Below are 23,123 nucleotides of genomic sequence, written 5' to 3'. Positions count from 1 at the left end.
GAAAATATTTCATATCGTCTCTGTGCGGATAGAAAATCATTCACATCGAGGCCCATTTGTCGCACAGCTTTTAGCAGGGGAGCTGAATTCCATCCAGCACAGCAGACTTCATAATAAGTCGTATTATTAAGTTAGTGATTAGTGCACAGCTGGATTTTTTTTTTTTTTTTTCCTCTCGGTATAGAGAGCACTCCCTCAGCAGCCCATATGTTGGGCTTCTGCAGCAGCAGCTTCCACTGATGTATTTTGCAGATGGATTTGCTCTAACACAGTTTAGTCCTTTTTAATAAATCTGTGACCATTTTCCTTACCGCTGTATGCGACTGCCACGAGTTGTAAAACCGCTGTAAGCATCACTGTTGTTATTTGTGTTTGCTGTGAATTCTAGAGAGAGTTTTATGAAGCAGTTTATTGATCGTCAGCAGCAGGATACCAGCTGTTTGTTCCGCCGTCTCCCCTCAGCTTCGTCCTCCTCCTGTGACCACTCCAAACGATCAGCCATTGAGGACAACAAGTATATTGACCAAAAGGTAGCTACACGTGCTGCTTCTAATTACACATCAGGTCCTCCCCTCTCTCTGTTATTGTTTTATTTTTTTCTTTCAAACACACAGAGACACATATAGAGGCTGCTTTAGAGGCATGTAAAGATGAATGTTCTGTGTCCACATAGAATAGATTCCAACCAGGGGGTTCCTATCTGTCTAATAAAAGTAAGGATATGTACGGATAGGATATTTAGAATGCAGTCCCATTGCTTAATTGTTCCACCAATGCAATAGTTTCCTATCCATCTATGATCATTAGAGTCCAGAGAAGTGTAGACTTAAGGCATTAAGGCTGTTAAGCAACCTTGATAATGTCCCTCAGTAACTCCCACACAATGTCTGCAGCTATGCATTTGGCAAGCTTTTTTTTTTTTTTTTTATATGATCTGCCACAATTATCAAACTTTTGAGCTCATGCCCACTCACGCTTCGCTCTCTCAGCTTCGCAGATCAATTTTTAGCATCCGTGCCCGCAACCTTTTGGAGAAAGAGACGACGATCAATAAAATCCTACGGTAAGACACACCCCTGTCACCACAGTAGGTGTGAGGTTTGGTGTTATGATGTGATGCTTTACTCGAATGTTTATTGATCATTACATCGTGAAATTTTGGCTTTACAATGTTTTTCCCAAAAAACCTACTTTGTGTGAGTTTTCATCAGCTGTGGGAGAATAATTTTAAGAGATTGACTCCTACACAGTGTTAACCTCGTAAAGTAAATGTCATTTGGGGATTATGGCTTGTCTTTGCAGTGCCCATTGTCAAAAGGTTAAAAGAAAGCAGTTGGCTGCATTTGTATTTTATTTTTTAAAGGAACTTTCTATGTGCATACAGATGCCTGTAGTAGTGGAGGTACTAATAGACCTTGAAAAAATGTAAGATAATTCAAGTTTAGATTGTTTTCTTTGAAGGAAACTTTAAGAATATGTAGATTATTATTTTTCTTATTATTTTTAATGAATTTTGTTTTTAATGAAGCCAATCAGTAAGACAACTTTTTATTAACTTGAATGCAGAGAATTTAGCCTAGAGTTCAGACCAGGTTTAACAAAATAACACAAAGAAAATGTATTTGACTCTTTACCAAGATGCCTAAAGCAAGCAAAGATTAGATCTGCAACAACGGAGGAGGACGAGGCTCAACGACGTGATAATTCTGGCATAATTATTAAGATTTATTTGAACATTCTGTTCCAGTTTAGTCAAAAACTGCAACGATTAATCCAGTGGCACTTTGCAGCACAGATGGCTCATGACACAACGCAAATCCAGAACTGTTTTGTAAAAGAAAAAGTTTTGGTATGACCAAATTTGTCATCTGACCTGTATTATTTGTTAGAACAAAATGGTGGTTCTAACAAATAAACAAAGGACAAAAAAACATTCTCAAAGGAGGTATTTCTGCATTTGAAAGAGTCCGGCGATAGAAGGTGCACATGTGCAAAAATCTAATTTTATCCTAGAATAAAACTTACCCTTTGTATTTGTAGCTATATCCGCTTACTTTTGTGAAAAATGAAAAGTTTTTTCTTACAACACATTTTTGTTCTGATCCTCAAATTATATCAAAAGCGCTACAATTCATTCTCTCTTCCCGTACCGGCTCTTTGTTCTTAAAACCACTGCGTTGGTGCATAGACGCGAAATTAGAACCAGACTGATCATCGCTGTAGACGCATCAGACGTAGCTCTGTCACACCAGCAGCACCGCTTGTCAACGTTTCTCACTTTTTATATATATATATACACACACCTACACACTCAGTGCCACTTCAGACTCATTTACTGTCGCAAAGAAGTAAATGGATAATTTGCTGTTCAGCATGGCAGAGACGGCACTAAGTGCAGATTAGATTGCAAACACTGTGTCCAATCTGCGCAGCCCAAATGTTCTGTCTGTCTGAGAGACGGACAGCAGATCAGGAGTCATAACACGTTCTGTCTGGCTCGCCATCTTCCACGCGAGCATGCAATTAGACCCAAATACCGACATATGCAAACTCACACTCTGTAGCAGAAGCAGCAGCCATTCATCCGTGCTTATGACCAATTAACAAGTAATCCCTCCGAGTTGCTATAAATATTACAAAGTGTTGCACAGTGCCGATGCCCATCATCTCGTTAGCTCTCCTCTGGCTCTTTGAAACTATTAGAGCCCTCTCTCACACATAAAAGAAGCCCTAACCCTTAAAGTGTCAAAACAATACAAAGCACCTTCAAAAGTAATAAGACCCATTTAAACTATTTCACATTTTGTCACATTACAGTATTTATTTGTGTGTTTTATTCAGACCAGGTTCATTTTCAGGTTGAATTGCTGTCCATTTGTCCTGCAGTAGAAATGCAGCGGAGAGACAAACTACCCCAGTAAACATCCAGAAAAGCTTCATGCAGCGGAAGCACGTTTAGTCACAGTCTGAAGTCTTTTTGCATGTCTCTTTTGAACCTCCAAGATGATTGGATGTTCAGTAATATCCAATCATCTTTGTCTGCCAGATGGAGAAACACAACCCCAAAGCATGATGCTGCCACCACTGTGGCTTATGATGCTTTTGTGATCCTTTTAACAAAGAGGCATTCTTTTTTTTTTTTTTTACCGCCTTTCGACTGGTACTAAGAAAACTGTTGTCTTGTTTCCCAGGGCTTGCACCAGGCAGCGGATGCTGAGTGGATCTTTTGAAGGGCAGCCAGCCAAAGAGCGCTCCATACTTAGTGTGCAGCACCACATACGACAAGAGCGCAGGTCTGACACGTGCACACACAGGCACACGTTTAAGTTGGCATGTATTCCTGTTGACGCCCAGTATTGAGCCGTGAACGCTCCTCATCTTTGCTCACCGTCTCCTCAGGTCTCTGCGACATGGATCCACCAGTCAGAGGATCAGCCGGGGGAAGTCGCTGGAAACGCTCACCCAGGACGTAAGCACACATCCTGAGTCACATCCGATTTGTTTCCCTTTTTTTCCTCCTTTGTTGTTTTTAGTACCAAAACGGTTACGTCGTAAATAAATGCGTGCTTGCGTTTAATTACGAGCAAAACACTGCATACAAGTATGTATTTATGCCGTTAGTTTTTACACAGAGTGATGGTAATTCAATCTAAAGGTGTGTTATGCTATGTTTTTTTTTTTTTTTTTTTTTCCCCCAGCATTCCAGCACAGTGCGCTACCGCAATGCTCAGAGGGAGGACAGTGAGATCAAGATGATCCAAGAAAAGAAAGAACAGGCAGAAATGAAGAGGTATTTGCAGGGAAAAAGAGTTAAACAGCAAAGAGAACCTTTAAAAAAAAATAAATAAATCCACAGTGCTCTTTACCTTGTAATCCCTTTGCATGATTATCTGCTTGCCACTCAACTCTTGTCTGAGCAGAAAGGTTCAGGAGGAGGAGCTGAGGGAAAACCATCCTTACTTTGATAAGCCTCTTTTCATCGTGGGTCGAGAGCATCGCTTCAGGAACTTCTGCAGGATGATCGTCCGGGCGCGCTTCAATGCGTAAGATTCGTCCAAATAAACACATAACAAATATCCGACTGCTGATATCTTTTCCGTGTCCAGTTTCTTTTGGAAGCAAAATTACATCAATGATAATAATTGATCTGCATTAAATGACCGACTCAGGGTGATGTAAACCTGTGAAATACACTGTAAAACCACAACGTTGTTGTATTTTTTTTTTTCTGTTTCGTCGTCTTTCACACCCAGATCAAAAACTGACCCGATAACAGGAGCAGTGAAGAACACCAAATACCATCAGCTGTAGTAAGTGTGGCTCATAATTGTTCATCAGGTGTTCGGATTAGTGCTTCATATGCATTACATCTTACTCATTGTGAAACAAAGTTCAGAAAAGCTGCATCTGTTACTGAGTCTGCAGATACATCAATTGATGTTTTGGGTTTTTTTCCTCTTTAATCAAGCTCACTTTACCTGAATTTTCCCTACATATGTATGTACTTATTAGCATAAAAACAAATCCACGGTTTCCTCTGGGGAAATAAATAAATAAATAAGCCACTAGCAGGCTCCCGCACAAGCTGAGAATATGCAACCATTCGACTAATGTCTTGTCGAGGTGATACATATAAACCATGTGGGACACTGGGTTCAAAGGTCAGGAATTCCCTACTCTTGATGTAATCGGTAACACAATTGACAGAAATGTTGAGTTTCAATTGCTAATATTTGCCACAAGTTATGAATGACTTGCGGTGTGTTTAAAAGTACGTGATAAAAAGAGGAGGGCTAAGCACAGTTTCTATCAGAATCAAAGTGAGCGTAGCACACTAGACAGTAAAATTACTGTTCTGTGAATTAATTTGCATCGTATCCAGTGTTTCAGCCACATGCTAATAGCCGAACTGTAAGCTAATTAAAATCCCACATCTGCTTTTTGAAAACCAGCTCATGAATTGCTGCCGATGTGTCTGTCCTCGCAGTGATCTTCTGGGCTTAGTCACTTATCTGGACTGGGTGATGATCGTGGTGACCATCTGCTCCTGCATCTCCATGATGTTTGAATCACCCTTCACCAGGGTCATGCACGTCCCCACTCTGCAGGTATTATAACCCCAGATGGACGGTCGGTCACATGGTGTCGACGGGCAGATTCGCCGGGGAACAGATGTCGCCGTAATCAGGACGTGTGTTTCAGATCGGGGAGTATGTGTTTGTGATATTCATGAGCATCGAACTCAACCTAAAGATCATGGCCGACGGTCTGTTCTTCACTCCGACGGCCATTATCCGGGACTTTGGAGGAGTGATGGACATCTTCATCTATCTTGTAAGAAATGTAATAAGCGATATGATTCTGAGGTGGGGGAAAAAAAAAAAAAGTTTACTATGGGGAGAAAACCAGAGTTCTGAGTTCTTTTAAAAAGAAAAATATGACAGTGCTAATGTAGACTTTTCAAAGAAAGTAAAAGCACAAGAAAGATGTTGCCGCTCTCTCTGTTTTGGCATCTTTGCAATATTGATTCACGAAAAACAACGAAATAAACTCATGATGTTGTATAATTCTGCCCATCGGCTTAAACATTCGTCAGGAGTTGTTTTTCTGTCGTTGTTTAGCATCTTTATTTCCTCGTAGAATTCTACTTTAAGTTCTCGCACCAACATTCCTTGAAGTGTCGATGAGTGGCAGACAAGAATTGATAAGAATTAATCAAACTAAAAAAAATGAAATAAAATAAGCTCCAATTTAGGATATTTGTAAATCCCCCCTCCCCCAAAATAACCGGATGATTCGGATTGATACTTTTGCTGTTTGAAATATTTCTCTGCTGTAGCAATAAGTAAATGCTGCATTTAGGTTTCAAAATGGGATTTAATGCAATTTTTCTATACTTTATTGTAATTGGTGTTGGGATTTAACCTACTCAATAAAGGATGAGATTTGTTTTTATGGAGCTATTCTGTGGTCATGTTTGCAGTGGTAGATTTTCAATCAGAATTGATATCATGACTTTTCCAAGTCCCACTGGTGTAGATTTTGAAATGGAGCTGCTGCCCAAATAAAATGACCCTGAAGCCAGATTGAGGTTTTTATCCCGACTTGTGGAACATCCAGATGATAAAACTCGACTACTGTGTAATTCAAATCTACCATAGCTAGAAATTAGAGTTTGGAAATGTCTCAAATTTAAAAAAATTCTTGGAATCCTGAAATAAGACTCGAAGAATGCCTTGACTCATCGAATGTTGTTATATTTTTCAATTTAATGCAGGTTTTCAGCCGTCTCCTTTTTCATATGTGTACACACTATTGTTTAGACTTGCAGACATTTACATAGTTGTGTTTTTACCATCTAATCACAAAAAACTTTTATCCTAAGGCACTCTATTGTGTTATTGTAATATCATTATCCTGTTTCCCTTAGTGTAGGTGTTATAAGGTTTCTTTTTAAGTCTCTCTGCTGTGCTTTGTTTCCGCACTGCAGGTGAGTCTGATCTTCCTCTGCTGGCTTCCTACTGACATCCCTCCAGAGTCTGGAGCTCAGCTGCTGATGATGCTGCGCTGCCTCCGCCCGCTCAGGATCTTCAAGCTGGTTCCTCAGATGAGGAAGGTTGTGCGGGAGGTTCTTAAAGGATTCAAGGAGATTTTCCTGGTTAGTGGTCGAGTGTAGCTTTTCAAAATCCTGCGGTTTTGATTTAACAGTCCGGAGTCGGACTCTGTCAGCTTTTTCTGCTCTTGGATAATTGTCTCTCAGGTTTCCATTCTGCTTCTCACGCTGATGCTGGTGTTCGCAAGCTTTGGAGTTCAACTGTTCGCCGGAAAGCTGGCCAAATGCAACGACCCGCGAATCCTTAAACGGGTACTGAAAGGAACATAATCTCCTTATAAACTTTCCCTTCCTGCACCGTACTCCCTGTGGAGAACATCCAGATGAATAAATAAAACTGGTTAAATCCAGCAGTTCTGCTCGTCTACTAAAAGCAGCCTTGATTCTTTTATACAGGTTTTAGCTGATATGTTGTGTTAAACTAACTTTTATTCTCTAGTTCTTTGACGAGATTTTTTCTTATTACTCTTTTGTGTTTTTTAATGTCTTTATTTTATCAACTGTTTATGAGGATGATAATATCATTACTATTTCTCTGATGAACTGTGGAAATTATTTTAGTATTAATCTTCCCATCATGACTTACATATGGATCTGGAGAATAGTTTTTACCTTAAATATAAAACTTTAAAGTTATTTTATGAAATAAAAGTTTATGAAGTAAATTCACAGCATTTAACTACACATGCACTTATAAGTACATATTTTTTTTTTCCCTAATCGTCTTTAATTTGTAAGGTCAAACACTGACAAATCAGTTTTTCTCTCCTTTTCATTAAATGCTTAAAAACTAAGAACTTCCACAATTTTCTGTCTATAACTGTATCAACTAACAGCATATAGTAACAGCATAACAGCATATAGTCTAATACATATATATATGTATTAGTATATATATATTACTTGTATGTATTTGGTTAAAAATCATGACGCAAATAAGAAGGTGATCTTGGAGCTCTTTCTTTTACGACTTGATCCAAACCTTCCACGTTTCTTAATGAATTTGCAGCAGAATTATCGTCTTTTTCTTAAGTCAGACCACAAACAAAAACTTTGTTTCTACTTTGCTTTTGCTTATTTACTCATTTGTTGTTTAAACTGTGTGATCCCACACAGGAGGATTGCTATGGCATCTTCCGGATTAATGTGAGTGTTTCCAGAAATCTCAACCTGAGGCTGAAGGCTGAGGAGAAGAAACCCGGTTTCTGGGTACCAAGAGTCTGGTAGGACTTCCTTGTTTTGATATCGTTTTCTTATAAAGTCGCCCTGCGGAACCAGTGACCGTATCAACCAATCTTCTGACTTTCCAGGGCAAATCCTCGAAACTTCAACTTTGACAATGTCGGCAATGCCATGTTGGCTCTCTTTGAAGTTCTGTCCCTCAAAGGCTGGGTGGAGGTCCGAGACGTCATCATTCACCGAGTTGGGCCGGTAATAATCTTCAGCTAAAATCATTTTTTCCCTATGCTCTCTGTTTTATTTTTTCTACATTAAACAGAAATAATCATGACTGCGCTTTAACTCACACGTCTATGTCTCTGCAGATCCATGGCATCTACATCCACGTCTTTGTGTTTCTGGGATGCATGATCGGCCTCACGCTGTTCGTCGGAGTCGTCATAGCGAACTTCAATGAGAACAAAGTAAAATACTGCTATTGACGAGTTTCTGTCAATGTTTCTTTTTTCCGAGGAACAGTGCCTGTGTTTTGCCTCGGCTTCATGATTCCAGTGCTGTTGTGTTTCTTTCCTCTTTGACTTTCAGGGCACTGCCCTGCTAACAGTGGACCAGAGGAGATGGGAGGATCTGAAGAGCCGACTGAAAATAGCCCAACCGCTCCACCTGCCCCCCCGCCCAGGTACAACGAAGCGCACTAACGCGCAAAAAATGGACATCAAAGGCTTTCCGAGTAACTGCAGGACACAACGCAGAGCCAGAGCGTCAAAAGCTTAACGTTGTGAAAACATCACGTCCGCCCCTGTTCTGGGATTGATTGTGCGCTCGCGCGCGCGTGCCCGCTAGCGCATCGCTAAACAGCACCTGCATGATTAATTCGTATTTAATAGTCCTTGTTTTTTGGCTGCGGATTGATGCCTGGAGGAATTAATCGTGACACTCGAATGACGACCAGCGGCAGTAACAGCAAAAGCCCGAATATGAAGGCAGATCAAGCAAATGGCTTGGACACCGAATGTCACACCCTGCTACAAGGAAATTAATCACATTCTCGCACCTCGCTCGAATTTAAAAACAAGCTCTGGTGTCAATTTATGCTCGTACACAAATATATCCGGCTTTCTTTCGTGCGTGTCTTAAGTGGTGAGCGTAGGGAAGCGCTGCATCCTTATTGAGTTTGGCCACAGATTCACGCCGCTTCCCTCGCTTATGTGACTGGAGTCATGGGAACAGTCAAGGCGCCTCGGAGGCAGCGTGGGAAATTGCTTGTTAGTACAGGCAGGGCTGAGAACTAACAGCAAAATCGAAGGCTTCGGTTTTAGTCAGCAGCGCCGCTTGCCCCCGGCTTTAACAACCAGACCGATCCACATCCAGAGGTGTTTCGTCGCTGGCGAGCCATTGCAGCGCGGAGCTGATTAACGTCTTCATGTCTGCAAAAACCGCCAGCGTGGTCAGTGCTTACGCTTTGCAAAAGCTCAAACTGATTTAAAGCTCTGTTTGTGAAAAATTAAATAAATAAAAAATACAGCGGCTGCGAAGTGAGCTAATTTTTGAAACCTTGCAGCAACGACATAAAAGTTCCAACACAGAAACTAGCAACATCCAAGACTTAAATATGTTATGCTTAAAATGTGATTTTAGAGCCACATGTAAGATTGTAAAACTTGGCAAATATGCTTATCAGATGGATGGTTCTACTTAAAATTGTATTCGACTCTGAAATTACTGCCTTCGAGCAAACATTGAAGCCTCACTGTCTATTACCAAATCTGAGTTTATTGTTTGCATTGTTTCCTGACAGTACGCCCACTCATCTGTATGAATAAAAGTTTGTGAAAGCTGCACAACAGAAGCCTGTTCAAGTCTTAATCAGATCTAGATGGTCCATAAATGCCATCTTGTGGACACTGAAGGGTACTGCGCTGACGAGATTTGAGATGTCTTCGGTGCTGCGGAGAAGCGTTTGAGATCGCATTTTGTCACAGGGTGGAGAGAAAATAATCCATAAACATCCAAACGAAAAAAAAAAGTGACCCATTTCAGCATTTAGCTCCCCGTATCATTAACTTTGCAACCACAATCTAATTTTTGGCTTTTCTTTTTTTAATTTCTCTATCTCATCCAGATTGAAGTGTCTCTGAAAGATCATTTTTCAGGTTTTTCAGGTGAACTCTAGTCATTCTAAATTTTGGATAAAACCCACTAAATTTCGACCTCTAGCTGTATGTGTAGGGTTGCTGTCCTGCTTTTCTCCCAGGATCCTCATGCAGTTATCTCCATTCATCTTCTCATGGGGTGAATTTATTTCATTTCCCTTTGGGATCAATAAAATATTTTCGAATTTGAATTATGAGCTTTGCACATCTACAGACTCTAATTTTTTACCTATTTGTTAGAAAATAGCTCAACTTCAGTCAGATGGAAGGGAAATATCGGCTCACTTACTTGAAACCACGGATCATTTTCCTTCCACTTCACAATTATGTGGATTGAATCCTTTTATCCTATAAATTTTGGAAATTTGATTTTTTTTTTTTTTGTTTTCCATGTCATATGTGTTCTTTTCACAGAGAATGGAGGTTTTCGGGCTAAGATGTATGACATTACTCAACATCCCTTTTTCAAACGCGGCATTGCTGTGTTGGTTTTGGCACAGTCTGTCCTGCTGTCAGTTAAGGTAACATCTATATGGTTTTTTTTTTGTTTTTTTTATTGCACCATAATTTTCACATTCTTGTCTTTCACTACAAACAAAAATAAATGTTTTCTTACTTCTGCAGTGGGATGTAGGTGATGATAAAGTTACCTTTCCTCTTGCCACCATGTCTGTAGTCTTCACCTTTATATTTGTATTGGAAGTAAGTCTGTTTCTGCCTGGGCATCTATCATTCTATACGTTTTGATCACTTCCTTCGTTGTGTTTACATACACATATCGTGATGTTTTTTTTTTTGTTTTGTTTTGTTTTGCTTTGTTTTGTAGGTGACAATGAAGCTGATAGCCATGTCTCCAGCTGGGTACTGGCAGAGCCGACGAAATCGTTACGATCTGCTGGTCACTTCACTGGGTGTCATTTGGATAGTCCTGCACTTTTCCTTATTGGTTAGAGAAGCATATTTTTTCACTGAGGGAAATTTATTTATGAGATGAGTACCGCACATGCAACTGTCTTTTTATTTTTTTTTTATACTCTTATAGAACGCATATACGTACATGATGGGAACTTGTGTGATTGTCTTCAGGTTCTTCACCATATGTGGGAAACATGTGAGTCAGATTTTGTGTTTGCCTCACAGTCACCTCCCCTTTACCTCATAAATAATTTCTACCCGGGCATAAAATCTTGCGACTCTTAATACGTGCGTATGATCCGTGAAGGTGACACTGAAGATGCTGCTGCTGACCGTGGTGGTGAGCATGTACAAGAGCTTCTTTATCATCGTGGGCATGTTCCTCCTGCTGCTCTGCTACGCTTTCGCTGGAGTCGTTCTCTTCGGAACGGTCAAATACGGCGAGAACATAAACCGGTAACTGTTGCTTATGTTCGGACCTTCTTGTTTAGTTTTGTTTTCTTCTGCTTTGCAAAAGGAGCTGAAGTAAGACAATTTACTGTCTTCATACAGTTATTTTAATCTCAGTGATTTAGTTTTTTTTTTCTTTTTCTCCAAATGGCAGGCACGCCAACTTCTCCACAGCAGGCAAAGCCATCACTGTTCTTTTCCGCATTGTCACAGGAGAAGATTGGAATAAGATCATGCATGACTGCATGGTAAGACGAGCTCCAAATACGTCAGATAAAGGATCATGCTTTCCTAATCTAAAACGACATAGTAACACTTTATTTAAAGCAGTGTGCACAAGACTGACACGACACCGTAATAAATATGACATAACACGTTTACGACTGTTGTCATGAGTGTAAATAATGACACTTTTAGTGAAAAGTTCCAATAAAACTTGCATTAAAAGTCCATTTAGAGTGTCAACTTTACATTAAAACTGACACAAAACTGACTGTTTTATAGAAAAAGTATTTGAACAGTTTATCAAGTTGAGCATGCTCTATTTTAATTTCCTGATTGTTAAATGTAAAGTTTTGTTTAAATTAAATAAATATATATTTGCTTGTTTTTTTTGTTTGTTTTTTACGGTTTCTAGGTTCAGCCTCCATTCTGCACCCCTGACAAACATCGCTACTGGGAGACTGATTGTGGCAACTATGCAGGAGCGTTGATTTATTTTTGTTCGTTCTATGTCATCATAGCATATATTATGCTCAACCTTCTCGTAGGTCAGTGTTTTCTCTCTGCCTGTTCTGTGTCTTTTATAACCATGTACTGTCATGTGCTTAGTGTATAACCAGTAAGCACATTAGAGGAAGCTTTATTAACGTCCGGCTAAGTTTGTGTAAATTTAAGTGAGTTCATATTTGATAACTAGTGTTTGAGCAGTTCTCTCTTTACAGTTGCCTGGTAACATCAGAGCACAGCTCAACTAGCAGGTCACATGACACGTTCAGACAGGAAATGCAGCCTTACGGTGAACATAATCGGAAAGGGTGAAATACTTTTTAGATATTTAGGAAATAGACTGCAGTCCAAGCTGGATCTTGTTTCTGCACTTCCATTATAAACCTTGACTGCAGGATTTCCATAACTATAAATATCTACGCAACTCTTCTTTGTTGGTATCAAATAGCCTTTTCATTTACATGCCAGTAACTGTGATAAAATTCGGAAACAAAACCTTTAGTTAAATATTTGATCATTCTCCTGTTTAAACTCCCCTCAAGCTTAACACCAACAATAACAAGCTATTTACTTCACTGATTTAACAAATAATGAGGGAAGATTATTTGTTGTTTTTGGATTAAGGCTATTTCTAATATGTGTATTGACTTATAGTCATTTTTACATTTTGGTTTTACTATCAGAGCTACAGCTCTAAATCCAGCAGTCCAATTCGATGTGATCGCTCTAATGATGCTTGTTGCGATGTGAGCTATATGTCCATGGTTATATAGCCAATATTATCTATCCTGACATTTTTGCTGCAGCCATCATTGTGGAGAACTTCTCTCTCTTCTACTCCACTGAAGAAGACCAGCTGCTGAGTTATAACGACCTGAGGCACTTCCAAATCATCTGGAACATGGTGGATGACAAACGGGAGGTCAGAAATTAGCAAGGACGCTTGTGGAACCCACACGGGACACTGAGGGTTAATATAGAGAGAAAGTAACTAGAGACGCTGATCTTTAATTAAAGGTTTGATTCCTTTCAATTTAACTACCACTTAATTGCAATACGAACTCGTTCAGTCAAGACACGTGCAGCAGAAATGCAAAGGTTAGCAGTGGGCCTTGCTGTTCTTGCTACGCTTTGACAAAACTCTTAACGAAACTTTTTTTTTTTTTTGCCTGAAAAGCTTCTGTCGTCATGTCAGCATGTCTTAATAAACCCTTTACCTTTGCTCTTGTTTTATTTATTTATTTATTTTTTATAGGGAGTGATCCCAACGTCCAGGGTGAAGTTTCTGCTTCGTTTGCTCAGAGGAAGGCTGGAAGTGGACCTGGACAAGGACAAACTCCTGTTTAAACACATGTGCTATGAAATGGAGCGACTTCACAGTGGAGGAGATGTGACATTTCATGATGTGCTGAGGTGACGGTCAAGTGCTACATGTTGTCTTACTTAAGCACTCATGATGTTAAGTACAACCCAGTTTATGTAAAATACTTCAGTGCTGACGTTTCCGAACATGTTTGGCCTCATACATAAATAAACCAATCATCTTGTTGGGCTAAAGGAAGGAAATGGCATCCAGCTCATTATTTTTTCCATCTGTCAGTCTGTCCTTCTTTTTTCCTTCCTTTCTTCCTCACTCCCCCTCCTTCCTTCTTCATTACAGATCTGTGTTTGTTGCCGGTTTCCCACTTAAAGCCGATCCACTGTAAAAACATCTGGCAAAAACTCATAGTGAACTTTTGTTATTCAACATTTCCACCTTTCACCAACCCGACTTCCAACCTCTGATGACGTGCAACACGATAATGTAGTTTGATTTGACTTGCATACATTGAAGAACATTTGAGGTTTCTAACTCTGATTTCACAAACACTACAAGGAAAGGACTACTTTTGGGGAAAAAAATGGAAAAATATTAGCGTGTATTGGAAAACGATAGAAATAAATGTGATACATATTCATTTGTTCCACTTCTTATTCTTGTAAGATGTAAAACATGTCGAATGGTGTAACAGATTCATTACCACTACTTACACCTTGCATTCATCTGAAAAACTCCAAAAAACATTTTGTACTTCCTGAAAATAGAGGATAATATTTTTTTTGCTGAACAAGGTAAAGAACCTACTGAAATAGAAATTTTGCTAATTTTGTGCATGCAGAGCGGAAGCAGGCTCAGCTTACTTACAACCAACACGCTAGATAAACATTGTTCTACTCATGAGCAAATTTGATTGATTGAACAAGAAATTTATGGGCTCCTTTTTCAACAACCATCTAAAGATCTGACAAAAAAATCGCATCGCTTAAAAACAAAAATGTGCTATAAAACTTTGTCTTTTGGAAAATATCAATCGTATGCATGTGTCCATTTGCCCAGCATGCTGTCTTATCGCTCGGTGGACATTAGGAAGTCTCTCCAGCTGGAGGAGCTGTTGGCCAGGGAACAGCTGGAGTACACCATTGAAGAGGAGGTCGCCAAGCAGACCATCCGCATGTGGCTCAAGAAATGCCTCAAACGCATCCGGGCGGTGAGTCACTCAGCCAGACCACGCTTGTCCTTTTCCACGCTCGACTCGCAAGTGTCAGTGCATGACGCCGTCCTTTGAATGCGTGCATGCTTACAGAAGCAGCATCAGTCGTGCAGCATCATCCACAGCCTGAGAGAGAGCCAGCAGCAGGAGCTGAGCTCCTTCCTCAACCCTCCCAGCATAGAAACCACGGTGCCGAGCGAAGACCACAACGCTAACAACCCAGACAACCCCTCGCAGCCTGAGGTAAAGCCCCCACATCTAAACCGCGGCGGCGCACACAGTCTCACACGCTCGCAGCGTGATTTCTGCGCAGACACATCACACAGTCAGCAGGTATGCTTTTGCACTGGTGCAACAAAGGATATCTCGTCTTTGTTTAGATGAGTGGCCTCCAGCAGCTTCTGAGCCCCACGTTGTCAGACAGAGGAGGGTACAGACAGGACTCCACAGACCTGGGGAGACCACAGAGAAAGTTGGGACAGTGGCGGCTGCCTGCAGGTTTGTTCGCTTCTGTACTCTATCTTGTACAAGTTACAGGTTTTGTAAAAAGAGAATTGTGTAAAATTGAACAAAGAAACTTCCTCGTCTTCACTCTGCTTGGGAAAGCGAGGGAAGCTAACGCTTGTAACCTTTTTTTTTTTTTATAAAAGTTGAGATGTGGTATTGGAAATTCTAAGAGACTATTCAGATATGGTGTCAACAGCGGTACTGGGTGAACATGTTCCAAGTGAAGAGAGCAGTATATTCATACCTGATGGTAAAATAAATATATCACAATATGAAATAAATACCATTTGTGATTGGATCTCAGTCACTTGTCATGTCATGGAACTGTTACCTGAGCGAATGTGCAGGCTTGCTGATGTTTTATTAAAAAAAAAAAAATTTGAACAGACTTGTTAAAGTACATCCTTAAAAAAAACGTGACTTACTTCAGTTTCTCAGCAACCAGCATAGCTGTGTCTTCAATTATTTGTGCACTTTTCCCCAGTTAGCATTATTTACCCTGTATGGTGTCACGGAGTGACAACAGTTCTCAAAATGCTAAAGGTCACAGAAGATATCACATTGACAGATTTGAAAAGGAAAAGGAAAATTCGGATGTTTATATTATCCTGACAACAATACAGCCAGGATACATGAACGCTACGTCTCAGAGCAGCCTATTGGTTGTAGGTACTGACTGATCTTGACTCATGTAAACCTTTAGTTTGTCAAAACGGAATAGTCAAAATTAGTATCGATACTCAAAATTCTTTGCAAATTCTCTGTTTTTGCCGTCAGGTCGTACGAGCGTCAAGTCCATCGTTTGCAAGATGAACCCCGTCAATGACGAGGCCTCTTCGGGGTCAGAGGTGAAGAAGTGGTGGACCCGTCAGCTGACCGTGGAGAGCGACGAGAGCGGAGACGACCTCATCGACATTTAGAGACGATGTCCGACGGATGTGTCTTCTTTCTCCTTTACAGATCGGATGCGAGGCTTGCCGGTGGATTCGGACCTTTTCACGTCTTGTCTCTGTAGGCTGATGAATGAAAACGGTGTCGCCGCTTCGTTTTACCCGCTACCTTTATCTCGACGGGTTTGATCAGCTGTGTGTGAAGCTTTACCTGGAGTGGCTCATTCACGGAGGCAGCCGTTTAGGCATGGATTGGTGTTATGTGTCCCATGTTCTGTCCACTGCTGAGTTTTTCCTATGCAGGCGCATCTGGTGTCAAAGCAGACTGTTGACTGTAGGCCATACATTTGGTGTGTTCATGAACCCAACCGAGAAGCTGCTGTGGTGTGCGTTTCCTACTGTTTCATGTCAATATCTTAATCAACTTCTGTCCTTCGATATCTTTGATTTGCCTCCGTTTCTCATCTCTTGTATCTCTGATAATGTCTCTTGAGTTTTTCAGTGGTGATTGTTAACTGTTGTTTGTCTCATTGTCACTTTATACAAAAACAAGTCGTCTTGTTTTTTTGGGGTTTTTTTTTTATCTGGACAAGAACATGGAAAAACTAAAATCTACAGTTTTGACTGTGAATGTATTTAAAGTTACATCAGTGTGTATTTGTGCAGCTTTAAAACAACTCTTTTGTAAGTTATTAGAAACACTTATATTTATCAAGTATTTAATTATTCTATTAAAAGCCTGTTGGGCATTTATGAGAAAAACAGTGGTGTCACTGTCTTTGTACTGAACTTTGTACGCGACTTCAGGAATTTGAAATACTTAACCTGTTATTCACGAGAGGACCCAAATTTGGGTCCTCTCGTGACAGGGGTGTCAAACTCCAGTCCTCAAGGGCCTCTGTCCTGCAACTTTTAGATGTGCCTCTGCTGCACCACACCTGAAAAGAATAATTAGGTCATTAGCAGAGCTCAGGAGAACCGATCTACACAGGGAGGAGGTAATTAAGCCATTTCATTTCACTGTTTTTTACCTGTGGCACATCTAAACACTGCAGGACAGCGGCCCTTGAGGACTGGAGTTTGACACCTCTGTCATTGTGAATGACAACCTGTGAACAACAGGTTAAAAGAAAAAAGAGAGAGAGCAATGGCGAGAGTGTGAGCAGCGCGTATACAAGCATGATTGACAACGCTGAAACACTTCTGACGGAGCGGTCCACTTCTGTAGTTATCGTTGGGAGAAGACGGTGAAGCTCGATTTTTTTCTTCTTCACAGATTATCTGTCTTACGCTATACTATCACAACATAATAATAGTTGCATATCCTACACATGTAGGTCTTTTTAGCATGATTTTTTTTTTTTAATCAGAAAAAGTTTCTCCATAGGTTTTGTGTAGCTTGTCTCAAACCCTGGTTGTGATGCTGACTTAGTGGCATCCTGAGCAAAGAGCAACGTGGATTGTTTGCAAGATTAACCCTGGAGGACAAAGGAGGATATTTTCTCACGTCTTTTTTACATGCTTATTATTCTCATATAAACTTTACTACTACAAATATCACATCTGCCTTTTCTTCATGGCTCGTTTTACATGACAGTTGAGTTCAGTTTATAGGATAGTCCAGGGGTGGGCAATCCTGGTCCTCGAGGGCCGGCGTCCTGCAACTCTTCGATGTCTCCCTGGTCCAACACACTTGAATCCAACAGCTGAATCACCTCCTCAGTGCAGTCAGGTACTCCAGAGTCCTGCTAACGACCTCATTATTTGACTCAGGTGTGTTGAAGTTGAGACACATCTAAAAGTTGCAGGAGAGCGGCCCTCCAGGCCTGGAGTTGCCCACCCCTGGGATGGTTTCAGTGACTGAGTGGGAAGATGCTGTTTAATGGTTCCTTTCACATGAAAATACGACTGTGTAGAATCAACCTGGTCTTTTGAAAACTCTGCCCTCTCCTGGACGCATTAGTCACTGTGGTACGCCAGTCATTCTTCTCTTCTTCTGGCTCAGTCTTGTTCAACTTACAACAGGACTTGCTTCTTCTGGTTGTGTACTCAGTTTAATTTTGTCCAATCCACTGATCCAGAGTGTCTTTCTAAACTTGTCAGACCACTTGAAGTTGTTCATACTTCGTCATACTTGCACAGGGTTCAGTGCACATGACTGAAATTTCATTTGACAGACCCAACAAGAAAATTTGTGCTTCTTTGTGAAGTGGAAGGTGTAAAATGAGATGCTTATATATATCATATAGAAGCATCATGATGCTTCTGCATGCTGTATAAGCAGATACATTTGAAAATAATAATTAAGCAGCATTTATACTACATGTATAATACACATACCCAAGTTTCTGCTTTATTTGATGTACTGGTTTCTAGAGGGTTCATCAGACAATGGCTGCGGGTCAGAGTGGAGGTAATTGAATAAAGAGCTCGCATTCATGCAGCTGCATTTTCCTTTAACAAGGGGCCTTGTTAGACACAGAATTAGCCTATTAAAAGAAACACGGCCTTGATTTGTCCGGTTAAAACCCCGTTAAGTTTCACAGCTGATGGAGGGAGCGCGGGGCTGTCTGGATAATGAACGAGCGGCAAAGCAGAGAAAGTGCGGAGGATCGGGCTGCCTGTGGGACATCCACTCTGTAGAGGTCCTGATTTACTCACACATTCCTCTCTCGGTGACTGAGTGCTCTCTCTGGCATCTGGTCCTGTTGGGAAACAGTGTGACATCAGCCTTCTTGCCAATCAACCGCCTTTAATTTATCTTTTCTCACTTATTCTTCCTGTCAACCATCTCCTCTTAAGTGCCACTTAGCTGAGAGCTAGCTCATCAAAGGGGCCTTTTCTGCCTCTTTTTCTCTCTCTCTCTCATTTTCGCTCTGCGTGGCGGAGCACTTTTTTTTTGTTTTTTAATTGCCTCTGCATCGCGCTGGGCTCTTACGAGGCCTGTTGTTTTTACCCTCTCTGCCCACCTCTCCCTCGTGCACGTACAATGCTTATTCAGGACCTAATTGAGGCACTTTGGTAATTGTGGAGGAAGTTCTTGAGAGCGGAGGGAGTGGGAGCGTGTCTGCGAGTCCAGATCACCTGTAATTAAAGTACATGATGGCTTTGATGGCTCGGTTCCCTCCTGTTGAGATGGCATGTTTAAAGCTCGAGCCGGCAGCATCACATGGACTGGAAAGTGCCTTCTCTCTGGAACACAAGGCAGATAATGCAGCATGGTGGAGTTTCTGATGAGAATTATCTAAAAAAAAAACAAACAAAAAAACACTCACATGCACAATCACATACCATTTCAGCTCTTTAAAGATGCAGCGCACACACCTCCAAATTGCACCAATTGCTGTCTTCAAAATGACCTAATCTTGAAAAGAATAGGATATCCCAAAATATTTTCTACGTCATTTTATATTGGCCATGTTTGCCATTTTTGTCTGTGGCATTGTCTCAGTTTGGGGAGAAGGGAAGTCTTGGCATTTGTACCCCAATCATACTATTGCGGTCTAGCTGCAATGGCAAATTTGTGACTATAAGTTCATAATAATGTGCATCCTTTAATAATGTGATTTACATTTTCAGAGTTTCATTCTGTGTATAGCTGCCAGTTTTCAGTTTTCCTTCCACACATCCTTGGCCTCATAAATAAGGTGGCGGCTGTGCAAATTAGCCGTCTCTATCTCACATCAACATTCACCCCAGGTCCGGGCCTAATCCCATCCCTGTGTTTGGAAACAGATGGCTACTACTACAATGAAAAAAGTAGCAAATTATTTTAAGCAGCAGGCAGCAGAGGCAATTAACAACTGATAAAATGTGTTGATTAAAATCTATTGCAGTCTCACGGACGAGGGGTGGGATGGGGGCAATTGTACCGTACAGTCAATTTGGCATCTGACCAGGTCAAGATATGCAGACCTTCACCTGAACACAGCTGCTTCTCACTCAGAACCTCGGTTTGATGCTTTCATTTTTATAGTATTTTGTTGGCCGAATAGGACTTGATTAGATTAATGAGATTATAAGTAGTGTAATGACAAGAAGCTGGTGGTGTTCCCTCAAAACAACTTTAAAATTTTCAGCTTGAGATTCAGAACGTAAAAATATTTCTTGAATCAAATGGTTTAACTTTGAAATAAAACTCAAAGATGTCTTCCTTTGGCCTAGTTTTCTTTCAAATGATTTACAGTCCCTTGGAAAACTATAGCCCTTAATTTTGCACCAACAGCAAACGTCCCTGTACTTTCTAAGAATTTAACATTGATAGGCCAGCGTTTTAACTCCATCGACCTCGGCCCCATATCTTGAGTATTTTGGAGCCTCCCCGACAGGCTTACTTTCAAGAATGCTGTATTTTTGAAAGCATACTCTCTCTATTCTCTCATCAACTCTCCCCGGCCCCCAAGAAGGAATCCAGCAGCATGGTGCAGCTGCCATGTTTCCACCATGTAGTTTGAGTGGAGAATGATATCTGCCTTTCTGAATTTAGATCAAAAAGTTTCATTTTGGTTTCTGATCAGCGCACCTTGCTCCTGCAAAGCCGAGCAAGCTGCAAACTTTATGTCAACAAAACAGTTCACCTTCTTTCTTACGACAAAGGTGAGATTTGTTGAGTTCACAACTAAAACTTGTTCTGCCACGCTGTTCTGCAATCGGAGCTGTGGTTCTCTGCAGTTCCTCCAAAGTTAGTTTGGGCTTGTTGTCTGCTTCTCTGGCCTGCTGTCTTTGACCTGTCACTGTAGATGGATAGCCATGTTTTGGTACTCTTTCCATTTTCAATTGATGGATTGAAAAGTGATTCGTTAGATGTCCAAAGCACTGAACACGTCTTCAAACTTCTCCGTAACTTTGTTTCTTGGTCTTAATGATGCCTGTTTATGAGGATCTCACAGAACAACTGTATTTATCCAATTTATAGATTAAACTGAACACAAACGGACACTCTTTGCAAAGTTGATAGTTTAGGAAAGCAGTTGGTTCAACTGGATTTTATTTATAGGTATCAGAGCTAAAAAGGACTCATTGAAAACGAAATAACATTTTCACTTTTCAAATTTAGTGTTTTACTTTAGCCCCCCTTTTCTCCTGCTTCAATCCCTCTGGAAAATCATGAAAGTTTGTGGTTTTATTGTGGCATTTTTCTGGGGGAAAAAAAAAACCTCAAGAGGTATTAATACGTTTGCGGCAAAACGGCAAAATTCTGTGTTTCCTGCCTATCATTTCCTATTTCTTTTCAGATGTCCTGTGCAAACACAATGACTGCAGGAAGTCATTTCGAGGCTTTCACCTCATGCTCAGCGCATCATCAGCCCGGCTCGACTGCCGCCCCGGTGATTGCTCAGCAACAAAGTGACACGGAGGCTCTACTTTGTCTCGGAGCCACACAAACCCCATTTCCTTTAAACGACTAATCAGCCCCATTCATCCGTCTACGGGTCCCCCGTTCCTCGATCCTACACCTGTCTTTGGCATCTTTAATTACTGGAAGGCTGCCTTTGTCTGATCAGGAGCCAAGATTAGAATATGAGTGGCAAATTCAGAAGAAAATCATACAGGCTCAAACCAAGTCAATTACCCACCAATCAAAGTAAAAAAGGCTTGTAATTGCAGGGTAACAGTGAGCGCCTCCGCTTCAGCTTCCAGCATTGAGGGTAAAATAAGCAAGAAATAATGCGTACCTGCAGGGGGTGCTATGCTCAAACTATTAAGTTTATCTGTGGCAGGGCGAGCTTATGAATCACAGAGAAAGCTTTATTCCTCCCCCCTCCTTTTAAATGCAACTATAGCCTGTAGTGAGACATTACCTTATAATTCTATGCTGTTGCTCGGCTATTATGTCAAATTGTGCATATGACGTTTTGAGGAAAATGCAGGAAAATTATAAAGGAGGGAAAGCTTTTATAATGCTATTTGTAACAGTACCAGGAAACGATTTTCACAGCGCCAGTTGCACGCTTAATGAAAATTGTTTTGCACAAGAAACTGAAAAGAAATGTAATCGATTTATAGCCGGATCGGAGTTTAACTGATTTCATTTTATGTTTATGGAATCTGTTGCTTTGTCCCTTGCTCTCCAGCCTCAATATCTTATCTGGGATTTTTCCATCATCCTGCGAGAGCCTTCAAAGCGAGGAGAAGCAAATAGCAATACAGCATCAGATGCTACTGTAGGTCAAGCTGAAGAGCCCCAGTTGTGATGAGGAATACTGTGTGTGTGTTCAACATGCATTCTAATAAGCATCCATATTCAGGGTTTTCTTCCCCTGAGATCAAAATGTGCCTATAGGCTATTTCTTCTTCTTCTTTTTTTTTGTTTCTCCTTTCTTTTGGAAACGGAGAATCATTTAATGCACACTCTTCTCGCCCCCCCCCCCAAAAAAAAGCTTTCAACGGGTGGTGCTTAAATTTCAGACCCCAAACCCAGAACAGTGGAGAAGCCCGGAAAGGCAGAGTGAATGAGAAAAGCAGAGGCTGAGAGAAGCCGCTTCACGGCAGCTGACAGATCCCCCCACCAGGCTGCAGACACGGCTAGTTTTTGAAACAACAGAGGATAGAAACTGACAACTTCAATTTTGCCTTTCCTTTATTTATTTTCTACCTTTTTGCCTCCTCCTCCTCCCCCCCCCACCCCTCTTTGTTTGGCAGCATTTGAAGATAATCAATCACAATATCAAAAGAGAGCACTGTTGTCATGCAGTTTGTTTTCCCATTCTAACCTTTAGCCCCCTCAGCAGTCGGACGCAATTTTTCTGATTCCAAAAATTTCAACACACGCAGGCGCCCAGATTGCGTGTGCACACGCGCGTGCTCAAACCGCATCAGACTGGTTTTGCACTCCAAGGCAAACGAAATCAGACTAAATTAGAGTTTGCAAAAAGTAAGCGCGCGATGCAGTTGATGAGCACCGATCACGGTGCCTTGCAAAAGTATTCATAGTCTTCAAACTTTTTTTCACATTTTGCTGCGTCGCCAACGTTATTGTGTTTTAGGAATTTTATTTAACAGACCAATAACAAGTGGTGCCTATTTGTGAAATGAAAGAGAAGTAATGCATGGCTTCAAAATGAAAACTAATGCCTCTGAATAAAATTAAGTGAAATCAATAGCCTGAAGTGAGCATCTGTGACTATCAAATTCAAATAAACATGTATTCTCAGTT

At 40.8% G+C, this 23,123-nt stretch overlaps 1 protein-coding gene across 1 annotated transcript; it reads left to right on the top strand.

Annotated features, from left to right (window-relative positions):
* The first annotated feature begins 369 nt into the window (after window positions 1–369).
* Window positions 370–16,731, top strand: nalcn (sodium leak channel, non-selective). The gene is made up of 28 exons (XM_015053853.1): window positions 370–530; window positions 990–1,063; window positions 3,192–3,293; window positions 3,400–3,469; window positions 3,699–3,790; window positions 3,921–4,043; window positions 4,254–4,310; window positions 4,988–5,108; window positions 5,203–5,334; window positions 6,491–6,658; window positions 6,761–6,865; window positions 7,730–7,836; window positions 7,924–8,044; window positions 8,158–8,256; window positions 8,378–8,471; window positions 10,360–10,466; window positions 10,570–10,647; window positions 10,772–10,891; window positions 10,988–11,056; window positions 11,168–11,316; window positions 11,465–11,558; window positions 11,948–12,080; window positions 12,846–12,961; window positions 13,295–13,452; window positions 14,417–14,567; window positions 14,664–14,813; window positions 14,951–15,068; window positions 15,855–16,731. The coding sequence occupies exons 1-28, from the start codon at window positions 399–401 to the stop codon at window positions 15,995–15,997; spliced, it is 3,183 nt and encodes a 1,060-aa protein (XP_014909339.1). The 5' UTR covers window positions 370–398; the 3' UTR covers window positions 15,998–16,731.
* The last annotated feature ends 6,392 nt before the right edge of the window (window positions 16,732–23,123 follow it).

The sequence above is a fragment of the Poecilia latipinna genome, unplaced genomic scaffold (genome assembly GCF_001443285.1).
Source record: "Poecilia latipinna isolate Pla-1442-1.1 unplaced genomic scaffold, P_latipinna-1.0 Scaffold1207, whole genome shotgun sequence".
In the NCBI taxonomy this organism is placed as follows: Eukaryota; Metazoa; Chordata; class Actinopteri; order Cyprinodontiformes; family Poeciliidae; genus Poecilia; species Poecilia latipinna.
Note: the sequence above shows the minus strand (reverse complement) of the source record. Positions and strands in the feature narration are given on the sequence as shown.